Below are 15,293 nucleotides of genomic sequence, written 5' to 3' on the forward strand. Positions count from 1 at the left end.
ATTCTCAGGGGTCACTTAGGAAGAAGACGGTAATGTTACAGCACAGGTATATATATATATATATATATATATATATATATATATATATATATATATATATATATATATATATATATATATATATATATATATATATATATATATATATATATATATACACACAACACAGGTATAGATAGATATATATATATATACATATATATATATATATATATATATATATATATATATATGTATGTATGATCTGTTATCCAGAAACCTGTGATCCAGAAAGCTCCGGATTGAGTAGGCCATCTCATATGTACTCCATCCTATCCATATAATCCAATTTGTAAAAAAATATTTCCTTTTTCACTGTAATAATAAAACGGTACATTGTACTTGATCCAAACTATAATTAATCCTTATTGGAAGCAAAACCAGCCTATTGGGTTTAGTAATATTTAAATCATTTATATATCTGAAGATCCACATTATGGAGAGACCCATTATCCATATAAAACCATGCATTTCCCAGTGCATGTTGACGGTTACATTGCCGCTGATAGGGATGTAGCTTCAAGTGTAGGTGTAAAAAGTGTGTTTTGAGGATTTAGTCCGAAAATGTTCTTGAGCATGAAAATACTCGAGCATTTTTCTTTTGCCAGGTATGAATGTTCCATAGGAGACTTTATCTTGCGGTTTACAGTCGAGAATTCGCACCTGCGCACATTGAAAGAATTTTGCTTCAGAAATTTGTCTCATTGTCTATAAAGGTTTTTTTTCCATCTCAGGCCTGGAGCCTTTGATAAATCTGATTATAAGGTCCAGAGGTACGATTGTTTTAATAGGCCATACATTGTTCGACCTGTATTGTATGAGGACTGACCAGCCTGCAAGCAAAAAGGATGAATACCATATGAGTTGCTATACATGTACATGGCCACTTTTATATTCAACAGCACCTGAGGAAGGGGCTGTGACCCCGAAAGCTTGTGCACTCAATAAATCTGCAAATGAACTAAGGCATTGCCTGCATATTCTGGTGTGCTCTTTCCCACTCTGTACACTTTTATATTCATTCAGCTTCCACCAAATTAGTGTATGTATGGCCAGCTATAATGTGACCATGCATGAAAGATCCAAGGAATGAGCAGATCATTTCAATAAATGCCCACCTTGAGGTGATACAGGCAGCTGGGGTGATTTTCAGCCAGATAATGGTTGGGCATGCCTGTCAGAAGGCACCAAACAGGGGCCAACAAGCTGCCAATTCAGTCCATCAGCAGCTTTTATTGGCCCGTGTATGACCAGTCTCCCTGAATCAGTGGTACAGGCTGATACACTTTTAGCAAGTGAGGGAATACAGGGTTATGGAAGATAGCTCATAGTACAAGCTGATCCAGGGACTAGTCTGATTTTGGAGTCAAGAGGACATTTTTCCCCTCAGAGGCAAATTGAAGAGGCCTCAGATGGGGTTTTTCTGCCTTCTTCTGGATCAACTAGCAGTTAGGCAGGTTAAAATAGAGTTAAAAGGTTGAACTTGATGGAAGTTTCAACCTAATTTACTATGCTACTATGTTACCTGTAGATAAGTGTAGCCTAACTTTGCTTGACCATATGCCATAGAGCAGGTGTGTATATTTGTGTTGGATATGGCATTATTGGTCACACTTAAGATTAGAGTTCCCACTTTCTGTGCAATCCATCAACACTGAGCAGGTAGAACCAGTAGGGGCTGCTGCGTTTATGTGAGCTGATTAGTAACCCTAATTACTAACTCCACAGGACAGTTATAGTATCATTATTGATTGTGCATCTCATGCAAAAAGTTAATCCTGTGTTTAATTACCCTTTAACACACATTATCTATGCAGAAGTGCAGCTCCTCCTTACGGTACCTCCACTGCTGGATCCACCATGACTTGTAACCAGTTAGACTCGGATTGTAGCACTGCTAATGGGCTGCACTTAACCTTACATGCCTGTGTTTAAAAATATACCCATAAAATATTCATAGAGTCAATAAAGACATATTCATTTACAGGATGGCAATATACTTATTTACTAAAGGGTTATTATACACTAGAGTACAATCTCTCACTGCTCTCTGTATCCTGCACTGGACAGAAATCCCTGAAAACATGGGATTTCTTAAAAATGGAGTTGGTAATTAATGAAATAGTAGCCTTGTGGGTAATCACAAGGATATGCAGGAGTTTCTGAAGCTCAGCGTGCAGACACTTTTTGGTGGTTAATTAATAAAATCCGAATGTTAAAATCTCTAAAAATTTGAGTGTTTTTCACCAGGGATGGGCGAATTAGACGCGCTTCGCCAAAAATTCGCCGCCGGCGAAATGTCGCAGACGCCCATTAAAGTCTATGGGCATCAAAAAACTTTTGTCGTGCAGCGAAATTATTTTGTCGCGCGTCTTTTTTTTTTGACGCACGTCTCCATACAAGTCTATGGGCGTCATTTTTTCGGCGAAACGAGGCGAAAAAATTCGCCCATCCCTATTTTTCACTAGAAAATTCAAATTTTTAGAAGAAAGAAAAAACTCTTTTTTGAGATTTATTATACCCGGATGCTGCAAAAAGCCCGAATCTGACAGACCTCAGACTTGTCAACTTGTCATGATGTTCTTCCAACAAACAGAAATCAATTTAGCAATAGGATATTATGTGCAGAAGGAAATGTGAGCAAAGAAGATTTTTTTTAAATTTCATCATTTCAGTTTCAAGAGAAATGGGTCATTAGTGCTTCTAAAATGTTCAGTATTAGGCAACCTCTGGGTCTGTTGTCTGGGTCATTACATGAACCAGTACTATATACACATACAAAGATTTTTCCTAGCATTGTTACCCCATTTTTCTAACAAAAAGATATAATAAAATTGTGGGGGTGGGGATGAAAGAAAGGAAACGTTTTACTCACTGGTTCCTGTAATTCAAAATACACCCTGTGATGACTCAGTATATGAGCTAATAGAGAGCGACAGATCAGAACTGAAACTGAACAGATAAATAAGTGGATATTACATGGATAGTGTAGTAGAACATTTACGAAAGGGAATGTGCCTCACCCTGCTCCTCGGGGTCAGTGTTGCTTATGGTGTCCTCTACACATGGAGAAAGTGGTAGTTCATCTCAGGCCCGGACTAGCAATCTGTGGGTTCTGGCAAATGCCAGAGGGGCTGCTATAATGTCCCATAGAAAGTCAGTATTTAGTTGGCTGGTGGTGGGCTGTTTGGGCTTCTATGTAGGCTGATTGGGCCTCTGTGTACCTGAAATGCCAGGGCCTATTTTAATTCTCAGTCCGGACCTGTTTCATCTTTCAGTTAATGTTTAGTTCATTGGTCTTCATTATTTACTTTATTGAATTATTTGCCTTCCTCTTCTGCCTCTTTCCAGTATTTAGATGGGGGGGTCACTGATCAAGTACGAGGTACAGTTTTATTATTACAGAGAACAAGGAAATAATTTTATTTGGATAAAAAGGAGTCTATGGTAGACGGATCCAGAATCTGGAGCTTTCTGGATAAAGGGTTTCTGGATAACAGATTCCATAACTGTACTGTGAACACAGCAGCAGGGCCCCCTGGGGCCCAACAAGGAACATTGCATTTAGTGCCCACTCTTACAACAATAAGATAGGGACAGTGCCAAATGTTACAGATTCCTGAAGTGGAAATAACAAAGGACTGATGGGAATTGACCTCGGTTGGGGGCCACTAGGGCCCAGTGGAAGATCGTTTGGTGCCAGACCAGTCTGACATTATAGGGAGTTCATAGCTAGACTTGTTATTAGTTATGCCCTCCCAGACAATCTGCCATACACATAAGAAAGCCTTGTAGGACACTGGCACATTGTAATTGTAATACACTTAAAGGGGTTGTTAGCATTTACACTAACTTTTAGAATGATGTAGATACTGATATTCTGAGAGACATTTTACAATTGGTTTTCATTTTTTATTATTTGTGTTTTTTGAGTTATTTAGCTTTTTGTTCAGCAGCTCTTCGGTTTGCAGTTTCAGCCATCTTGTTGCCAGGGTCCAAATTACCCTAACAACCACGCTTTGATTTGAATAAGAGACTGTGATATGAAAAGGAGAGGATCTGAATAGACAGATGAGTAATAAAAAGTAACAATAACTATACATTTGCAGCCTTGCAGAGCATTTGTTTTTTAGATGGCACCCCCATTTGAAAACTGGAAAGAAGAAGGCAAATAATTCAAAAACCATAAAAAAATAAATAATGAAGACCAAATAAAAAGATGCTTAGAATTAGCCATTCTATAACATACTAAAAGTTAACTTAAGGGTGAACCACCAAGCATTGTTTTTACTGTCTGGGACAGTGGTCGTGAGTGGTTGGAAACAGGCCCGGACTGGCAATCTGTGGGTTCTGGCAAATGCCAGAAGGGCTGCTATAAGATCCCATAGAAAGTCAGTATTTAGTGGGCTGGTGGGATCTGTTTGGGCCTCTTTGTGGGCTGATTGGGCCTCTTTGTGCCTGAAATGCCAGGGCCTATTTTAATTCTCAGTCCGGACCTGGTTGGAAACCCACAGGTGGGGGTCAAGGGTGTAACTCAGGCCTGGACTGGCAATCTGTGGGTTCTGACAAATGCCAGAGGGGCTGCTGTATGGTTCCATAGAAAGTTACCATATAGTGGGCTGGTAGGGGGCTGTTTGGTCCTCTGTGTACTTGGAATGGCAGGGCCTATTTTGACTCCCAGTCCAGGCCTGGTGTAAATACAGAGGAAGCAGGGAGGCCCAGGAGGTATAGGCAGGACTGCCATCAGAAATCACAGGGCCCCACACGACAAAATTTCCTGGGCCCACCGCAAGCCCCACCTACAGGTCCGCCCACCCCACAGGTCCGCCCCCCACCATACAGTAAAAAAACTAAAATATTGGTGGTCAGGGCCCCCCATAAAAAAACATTTGTGGCCAGGGCCCCCCCATTAAAAAATATTGGTGGCCAGGGCCCCCCCCCCACATTATAAGAAAATTGGTGGCCAGGGCCCTTTAAACGTCCATGCCTTCCTGAAGTCAGCAGCTCTCAGAAAGATGGGGGCCCGGCTAATCAAGTAAGTGTGGCGGGCCAGGCCCCCTTACCCTCGGGCCCCTTACAACTCTCCCCCCTGATGGCTGCTCTGGGTATAGGGGCCCCATGAGGCCCTAAATCATATACAAATTCAATAAATATTGGTAAAACAAGTCAACCTCTAGACATTGTGGGGGCCTGAAAAAGAATTTGCTGTGGGGCCAAGTAATATCTAATTACACGGTGTTAAATCAACCCTGTCATTTTTATTTGGAATAATAACCCGTTACTAGACTTAGTTATCAGCAGGGTTACTGTGCTCATAGAACGAGACAAGGGATATAAGAACAGGTGGGTCTGTCACACAATCCTGCCACACCTGTTAATATATAATCTGTATGTCCCGGCAATGTGTGTGTGTCTGGAACACAATGTATAATTCATTTATTTTACTTTAATTCTAACTTCAAAACTGTCTCAAATCTTACAAATTGCTCCCTAATATTTTCTGAAAATAAATTAAAATAGCCGTGTGTGAGTGTGTGTGTGTGTGTGTGTGTGTGTATGTGTATATATATATATATATATATATATAATATATATATATATATATATATATATATATATATATATAGTAGAGATGCAGATGTTCCGCACACCATAAGTGGCAAAAGACCTGGGTGCTAATCCAAAAGATAAATGGATACAGGTGCAGGGTGGGACAGCACTCCAAGGATTTGAAGACAAGGATATAATGTCAAGAAAGTGAGCAGGTTTATTCAATCCGACGTTTCAGTTCCACACAGGAACTTTCTTCAGGGAAATACAACTCTGCACCTGTATATATATATATATATATATATATATATATATATATATATATATATATATATATATATATATATATATATATATATATATATATATATATATATATATATATATATATATATATATATATATATATATATATATATATACTGTATATCCCATTACTCCCAGTTTTATTATTATTTCATTGTGAAACCTGCTGCCAATATTCCTAATTACCACTGAGCGTGACTGTAAATCTGTAGCGGCTCCCATTGCCAGTGGAAATTTATGTGCCGGTTCCGACCCGCTCCAATAGTTATAGAGTATATTACATAGTTAGACATGATCAGTAAATACAGCGCCTGGCCAAGCTTCCTAAAAACCCTCATCATGAATTTGGGAGCAGGGTTGTAGGGTGAACTTGAGATTTGTATTGCTGCTTCCTGTTGTCATGAGTATAAACCAGGGGCACACATCTAGAGGAACAGACCCTGTGGCTGCTGGGGGTCCAATGGGGCAATTTCAGTATATTTCTCTTGTCTAAAGATTACAGGGCCACTTTCCACCGAATCCTTATGGGCAGATTTACTAAAGGGCCGTCACTAGCAAAAATTCACCAAAAATCCCATCTGCACAAAATTGCCACTTTTCTAACATACTTAGAGGACAATTCGGTAGCGGAAGAGACCGTCGCTATTGCAGTTTCGCACCCTATCGGCAGGTGAATTTTCAATTGTTACTCTGCAAATTTTTCATTACGTTACCGCTTTCGCCAGAGTTTCCTTCACCAGCTTAGACCGAACTGATAAGATGAAGCTACATCCTCCTCATTCTCGTGTCAGTGACATCATATCCTGTTTGTCAATAAGTCCAAAAAAACCTGGTGTTTTTTCATATTTTAAAACAGGATTGTCTATAAAAGTCCTAACTATTAAAGATTAAACATTTTGTTTACCATTTGAAGGGCATGCCACATTTGTTTTAGGGTGGGCTCATGTCTAGGGCATTACAGTATCTCTTTTGTCTTTGTTTTGCTTCCTTGGACATTTGTAATAATAAGTGGCCACTTCAAGCATTTGCACCAACATCTCTAATAAAGGCATATATACGACCTATATGTACCTGCCCTATTCAAATTGACCTAAGCATAAGAGTACTAACGAAGTTTCGGCAGAAATGGACGCTAGTGAAAGATCGTTATGAAATGCTTGCGCTGACAAATTAACACTAACGAAACCTCGCATTTTATTGAATTAGTGCAACGATTTTGCACCTGACAAAGTGCCGCAAAGTGTGGCGAATCGTTTTCTGGCGAAATTCGCCCTTTAGTGAATTTGCCCCTTAGTGTTTAGTCCACGTGAAGTCAACCCCTTTAAATTTATGTTAGTAGCTCTGGATTTCGTGTTCAAAGGGCATGGATGGACCATATAAAAACACGAGGCCGAAGGAACTCTGAGGTAACTTCTAATATCCTCATATTTTGCAACAGGGGGTACTTTATTTATTATAATACACAAGATTCTGTGAGTCATGTGACAGAAATGACATCACTACTCACCATTTATAACTGATGACATCAGTATTTACCCTTTATAAGGATATAATTTAAAAGTTATTCATGGCTTTTGTGTATTATAATTCTATATATACAAATCAGATTTAGTTCAATAACTTTTGAAGAGCATTCAATATGTTGCCCACATTATCAATGATTGTTTCAGTGCATAACCTGCATTATATTGAGTGTGAATGTTCTGCACAGCCTGAGCTTTTCTACTTCTAAACTGTTCCTTCTAATTTTATTTTGTATCTCTCCCTCCCTTGCGTCTCGGCTCTACTTCAATGATCTCATCTGCACCTTCAAAGCTCTTCTCTGTTTTTCTCCATTTTCATCCATGACCCCCTGTGCCTGTCCTCAACTCCAACACTGAACTTTCACCCGTCTTTTATCCACCCACACTCCCCTGAGCACTGCTCCCTCTTCACACCCTTCTCATTTCTCGCTCAGCTGCCCCTAAACACATTCCTTCTTTATATGCGTCAGGCTGCCTCCACCTCAGGGATTACTCCTTCTTCCTACACACACCTATACTCACTACAGATAAGGGAGTCTCAGTGGAAAAATCCTGCCACCATGTCTGTGGTGTGGAATTTTTCCCTGAAGGATTGCTATCTGTCTCCTGGATATGTCCGTCTATATGTAGAACATTACTGTTAATGTTTTTCCATTTATTAAAAAGAACTATATCTTTAATATAGCTGCTTTGCTTAATATGGCCTAAAGTAAGGGCAGCATGCTGTTTAAAGGAGAAGGAAAGGTTAAAATTAAGTAATCTTTATCAGACAGGACTATATAAATACACCAGTAAACCCTCACAGGGTTTGAGCCCTCTGTCAAAATAAACACTGTATTTCTTTCCTTCTATTGTATACACATGGGCTTCTGTATCAAACTTCCCGTTTTCAGCATAAACCTCCAGGGCAGTGCTTGAGCATGCTCAGTTTGCTCCTCTCCTCCTCCCGACACCCCTCCCTGCTGTAATCTGAGCCCAGAGCTATGAGTGAGCAGGGAGAGACAGGAAGAGATGTCGCACCAAGCTAATATGGCAGCTGCTATCCTTTACAAACAGAGAAAGCTTCTAGAGCCGTTTACTCTGGTATGGTAAAGCATTTTGCAGAATAAATATAGTGTTATTGCTTGCACTATTGTGGCTAATTTATTGGCAATAAACTCCCTCTGTAGCTTTCCTTCTATACCAAAGCAAATATCACTGGGACCCGACTAGCAAAGCTCAGGCATCAGCTGCACTCTCATATAATAATGGCACAAAGTTACAGCACAGGTATGGGATATATTATCCAGAAAGCTCTGAATTATGGGAAGACCCCCTTCTTATAGACTCCATTATAAGCTAAAAAATCATATTTTTTTCAAACTATTTCTCTGTCATAATAATAACAGTACCTTGTACTTTATCCAAACTAAGATATAATTAATTCTCATTGGAGGCAAAACCAGCCTATTACTTTGAATTCATGTTTAAATAATTTATTAGTAGACTTAAGGTATGAATATCCAAATTACAGCAAGATCCTTTATCCAGAAAACCCCAGGTTCCAAGTATTCTGGATAACAGGTCCCATACCTGTATATGGAATAATGTCCCCCTACCATAATCTATACAGATAATAAATGAAGACCCAATTTTCTTTGATAAATAAGGCCCTTAACAATGCTATACAGTTGCATAGAGAGCTGCAGGGGGGAATATACAGGGTGGATTGCTGTGGACTATACAGGGGGAAGTGCTGGGGACTATACAGGGTGGATTGCTGTGGACTATACAGGGGGAAGTGCTGGGGACTATACAGGGGGAAGTGCCGGGGACTATACAGGGGGAAGTCCCGGGGACTATACAGGGGGAAGTGCCGGGGACTATACAGGGTGGATTGCAGGGGACTGTACAGGGGGGGAGTGCCGGGGACTGTACAGGGGGGAATGCCGGGGACTATACAGGGGGGTGCCGGGGACTATACAGGGGGAGCAGCTGGCGAATGACACAAGTATGGTGCATGCAAGTATCAGCTTTACTGAGTAGAACTTTCCCCTTCCAGCCAGACACACACACAATCACACACACTATTGTGCCACTAATCCCCACTTCTCATTACAATGAAGCTATTCCTTTATTTGTCGTATGCCTCGGAACAGACCGGCTGTAAGGAATCCGCTCACTTCATTTCTTTGCTATTCTCTTAATTAAAGAGCCCGAGTTTGGGGAATGGTAATGGCATGCTTGATGTAATGGCGCTAATGAGCTTCTTTACTGTTATAATTAGAAATGAAAATGAATGCCCTGCTTCTGTCCATGAATCATATTGAAGTCATGTTTTTGTCTCCAGATCTCATCTATACTGATGCTTCCCAATGTTATTCCTCATTTTCCTTCTCCCCCCCAACTGTTCCCTTAACATTTTAATTGCTGAATTAAATGGCTTCCAATTATTTTGTCTGGCATTTTCTCTACTCACCATAACCGGCGGGGCTTTATAAGTGGCTAGAACCAGAACTAAAAGACTTTTCTATTATAGATGTCTACGTATTTCTACTCATAACATTTCATATAGTGTGTACGTGTACCCTTAAAGGGGCAGTTAACATTTAGTATGTTACAGAATGGCTCATTCTAAGCAACTTTTCCATTGGCCTTCATTTTTTGCTTTTTTAACGTTTTTGAATTATTTGCCTTCTGCTTCTGACTCTTTTCAGCTTTTAAATGGAGGTCACTGACCCCCTCTAAAAACAAGTGTTCTGTAAGGCTACACGTGTATTGTTCTTACTGCCTTTTATTACATCCTCTCCTGTTCATATTCCATATTCAAATCAGTGCATGGCTTCTAGGGTCTGCACCCAACAACCAGACTGCTGAAACTGCCAACTGGAGAGCTGCTGAATAAAAAGCTAAATAACTCAAAAACCACAAAATATAAATATTGAAAACCCGTTGCAATTTGTCTTAGAATATCCTTCTCTGCTTCATACTAAAACCTTGAAAGGGGTTCGGCCTGACCTAAATCAGTTTATGGCACCAGAAGGCAGAAGCTTTATAGACAGACAGATAATTTACCCAGAGCCACACAAACTATTTCCTTAAAGGAAAACTATACCCCCCCCAAACAATGTAGGTCTCTATAAAAAGATATTGCATAAAACAGCTCATATGTAAAACCCTGCTTCATGTAAATAACCCATTTTCATAATAAAATACTTTTTTTTAGTAGTATATGCCATTGGGTAATCATAAATAGATAACTGGCATCTTAAATAGAGAGAGAGAGAGAGAGAGAGAGAGAGAGAGAGAGAGAGAGATTTATAAAGTATAAGCACACTCTTTAAAGTTGAATGTTTGCACTTTATTGAGATCGCATCTTATCCGATGTTTCGTTCCCACTTGGGGACCGTTTTCAAGGATATTGTGCAATTTCTGTGTTACAACTTAAATAACCACCCCCACCAGTGAATTTTGCCGCTACATGACATCATCAGTTCATATACAGTCCATTCATTTTAAAAAAAAAAGTGTTTTTTCTCCATTTTAGTAACAAGTGTCCTTTCATCACTGGCTGTCAAGTGTTGTGTCCATTATAAGTGATCGTTGTGGTCCTCAAAGAAAGAATGTGTAACAGTTTCCAAAAAAAGATACTTTGCTTTTATATTGAAACAAGAAAGACACAATAAAATCATGTTACTTACTGAGTTGAGAATTATTCACTTCATATTTAGATAGATATGACGTATATATTTCTGTAAAGTGAAAAAGATATACAACACGTTGCTTATTATACCATGAAAATCCAGAGACCTTATGTTAAAAAAACAATTTAGTTCACATAGAGAGAGAGAGATATATATATAGAGAGAGAGAGAGAGAGAGAGAGAGAGAGAGAGAGAGAGAGAGAGAGAGAGAGAGAGAGAGAGAGAGAGAGAGAGAGAGAGAGCGCTATATAGAGAGAGAGCTATATAGAGAGAGAGAGATATGGATAGATATATATATATAGAGAGAGAGAGAGAGAGAGAGAGAGAGAGAGAGAGAGAGAGAGAGACAGAGCTATGTATATATATATATCGAGAGCTATATAGATATATAAATATATATATATATATATAGAGAGAGAGCGCTATATAGATATATAAAGAGAGCTATATATATAGAGAGAGAGAGAGAGCTATATAGATATATAAAGAAAGCTATATATATATATATATATATATATATATATATATATGTATATATAGAGAGAGAGAGCTATATATATATATATATATATATATATATATATAATTAGGCATTTACTGTTAAGCAAATGTGTTGCTGTGTATACAACCGGAATTGGACCCTGCACTGCATTTGCCTTTTGCACAATATACAGACACAGTGTGTTACACATCAGGAAGGCTCTGCAAGTCTAGGGAAATAGTGACACCTGGTGGCTACAAGTGATAACACATGCCAGTTTCAGTCACTAACAGGTGCATATGTGTATTAAGATTAATACAAGTTTGTGTTATGGGTATAATGATCATATCCTGTGTGTGGAATCGTTAGAGACCTCAGATTGTCATACAGAGAATCATATTCAGCTTTGTGGCTCTTGGGTGGGAAGTGCAAAAGTAAATGAGGTTTATGATAACTAGGGGATAGTGGGCAAATCTAGGAGCAGGCCAATGTCTTCTGAATAACCGTTGCCTTTGTATATATGTAGTGGCTACAGAACCCCGGCCCCCAGCATGAGAAAAGGACTCTGTTTGGAGACATGGTGTGTTTCCTCTTCATAACTCCACTCGCTACAATCTCTGGCTGGTTGTGTCTTCGGGGAGCAGTGGATCATCTGCACTTCAGCAGCCGACTAGAAGCAGTTGGACTCATTGCATTAACAGTTGCACTCTTTACTATTTACCTCTTCTGGACACTCGTAAGTATTTCTTGCACTCAGCCGATACGGGCACTGCAATAATATACGCGATGTGTGATTATAGCTACAGGAATGGGACCTGTTATCCAGAATAAAAATAAACATTAAATAAACACAATAGGCTGGTTCTGCTTCCAACTATATCTTAGTTTGGATCAAGTACAAGCTACTGTTTTATTATTACAGGATCCATTTTCCATAAACCATCCATTTCAACAATCCAATTACGGGAAGGTCATCTCCCATACACTCCATTTTAATCAAATTAGCCAGAATTTTAAAGCATATTTCCTTGTTTCTCTGTAATAATAAAACAATACCTTGTACTTGATCCAAACTAAGATATAAGTAAACCTTATTGGGGGCAAAACAGTCCTGCTGGGACCATTTTTAAATGATTTTTCAGTAGTTTTAAAGTATGGAAATCCAAAGTACAGAAAGATCCCTTATCTGGAAACCCCCAGGTCCCAATCATTCTGCATAACAGGTCCCATAACTGTAAAGAGAAAAAGGAAATCATTTTTAAAAATTGGTATTGGATTGTTCAGTATAAAAATAAAAACTAGGTAAATAGATAGGCTGTGCAAAATAAAAACTGTTTCTAATATAGTTAGTTAGCCAAAAATGTAATGTATAAAGGCTGGAGTGACTGGATGTCTAACATAATAATCAGAACACTACTTCCTGCTTTTGCAGCTCTCTTGGTTTCCACTGATTGGTTACCAGGCAGTAATGAACAGTTATGTCCCATGTGGCCCCTCTTAAAGTCGCTGACTAACTCAGAGTTAGAGAGCTGCAAAGCAGGAAGTAGTGTTCTGGCTATTATGTTACACATCCAGTCACTCCAGCCTTTATATATTACATTTTTGGCTAACTAACTATATTAGAAACATTTTTTATTTTGCACAGCCTATTTATTTACAGGTTTTTTTTTTTACACTTTACAATCCCTGTGTTTGGGCAGGTCCTGGTGATAGGGATTAGATAGTAAGCTCCCTGGGCAGGGAATGTGCATGGACATTAATATAGTGATCAGACACAGAATATAAAGTAATGGTACAGGTTCTATCCTTACCACATTATTGTGCTTGATGTTTCAGGTGTCTTTTCGATACCACTGTCGATTATACAATGAATGGCGTCGGACCAATCAAAGGGTTCTTCTGGTGATCCCTAAATCAGCCAATTTACCTTCAGCTCAGCAGTCTCTGTTGGGCCTGCACTCGTTTAAAAGGAACTCGAAAGAAACCATCGTGTGATGTTACACAACTGGGGTGCACCCCCCCCCCTCGGACTTCACTCGCAGACTGTTAACCCTATCCTCTCCATATCCCGGGAAATACAACGTTGAAATGAAACGATTGCTCCGGCTCTGTATTTTGCTAACATGCCAAACATTCTCATTTAACCAATGGCGTCTGGCATCCACTTCTATAGTAATACTGCCAACAAGTAGCCTTCGACCTTCTCATATAATAACGCTCTTTTCTTTTTTCTATAACCTGTTTTCTAGATTTGATTTTGGTGGGTGGGAGGGAGGGACACTGCAGACCCTGTTGAACTGAATCTAGCACAATCCTTCCCATTCACTACATCACGGAACTATACAGACATGGGATTTATTTATATGGAACATTTTCTATCAAGCTCTTTATTGTTTCTGATACGATGTTAATGCAGCCGCATCTGACTCTTTATTTTTGAATGGACAGCTTTAACCCTTGTACATTATGCAGCCAATAGACTTTGTATCCTGCCCCCCCATTGGCTGCTGAATCGCCGCAGATCAGTGAGTTGGACTCGTCTTCATCAGCAGAGACTGCGAACAGAAATTCACAAATCTCATTACTGGCCTCTTTTTAACAACTGGTTTGCACATAAAGGGGACAGAATGGATTATAAAGAGAAAGGTGTACATTATTTAAATAATAAATATTCCATAAATGCTTTCTACTAACTATTTGTTTTGGTTTTTTATTTATGGTTACACCAAGGGGCAGATTTATCAAAGTCCGAATGTCTCAATATTTGCGGCTACAAACTCCGATCAAATCAAATCTGTTTTTTTGCGCTTATTATTACACTTTCCTGAAAATTTGCTTTGCTGGAAAAAAATAAATCAGATTCACTATTTTCGGATTTTTCATCCAATTTTTTGGGATTTTTCACCCAAAAACTCTGGGGTATTGCACAAAACCCAGCGCGCATCAAAAAAACCATTGACTTATATGCAACCTCGACATGTCTGAGATCCCGGATTTTCAGATTTAGACTTTTCCATCCTCTGGGTTTAATAAATTCCAAAAAATTCATGATTTTTTTTAAAAAAAAATCAGATTTTATTACAAAAAAAAAAATAAAAATTTAGTGAGTGATTAGTTTAGTAAATTTGGTCATAACTCAAATTCGAATTGCGAATTATCCAAACGCAATTTGAGCTGTAATTCGAATTGAGATTTATCATCATCTGGCCCTTGAAGAACTCTAATTAGACTATTCGCCGCCTAACACCTGCTGAATTACCGTATAAGTCAGTGGGAAAGGTCCAAAGATCAATTTGACGATGTTTACAGCCTTCCTGACATGAGTTTTTTAAATTTGAATCAAGGTTTTTTTAATTCTAATCCAATTTGATTCGAGTTTTCAGGTCGATTCAATTAGTCCGAGCTAAGAAAATTTGATTTTATTAATAAATTTCAATTGATCAAATGTCGAATTTATGGGATTTAAAAAAAACTTGCATGAAATTCGACAATTCGACCCTTGAATATGCCCCCCGCAACACACATTATTACTGTGGTTCTGTGGCTGCACCACTGGGGGGGGGGGTGACGCTTAGAGTCTTGGATATGACTGGACAATTGAGTGCCAATTATGACTATAATTCCGAATATATGTCCGTTTATGATCAGGTAAGGAGGGTTCAGAATTGTATTATGATATTGGTAGAATATGAGGCACTGTGGGCCCAGCAC

General features: G+C 38.9%; 1 protein-coding gene across 3 annotated transcripts in view; it reads left to right on the top strand.

Annotated features, from left to right (window-relative positions):
• Positions 1-14,275, top strand: part of marchf3.L (membrane associated ring-CH-type finger 3 L homeolog) — a 124,231-nt gene extending 109,956 nt beyond the window's left edge. For all 3 annotated transcript variants that reach the window (XM_018264162.2, XM_018264153.2, XM_018264144.2), the window contains 2 exons: positions 12,109-12,318; positions 13,419-14,275. In XM_018264162.2, the coding sequence (XP_018119651.1) occupies positions 12,109-12,318; positions 13,419-13,577 (369 nt within the window). In that variant the 3' untranslated portion in view covers positions 13,578-14,275. The remainder of the gene's footprint in view (positions 1-12,108; positions 12,319-13,418) is intronic.
• Positions 14,276-15,293: the final 1,018 nt, after the last annotated feature.

Source organism: Xenopus laevis, chromosome 1L (genome assembly GCF_017654675.1).
Source record: "Xenopus laevis strain J_2021 chromosome 1L, Xenopus_laevis_v10.1, whole genome shotgun sequence".
Lineage (NCBI taxonomy): Eukaryota > Metazoa > Chordata > Amphibia > Anura > Pipidae > Xenopus > Xenopus laevis.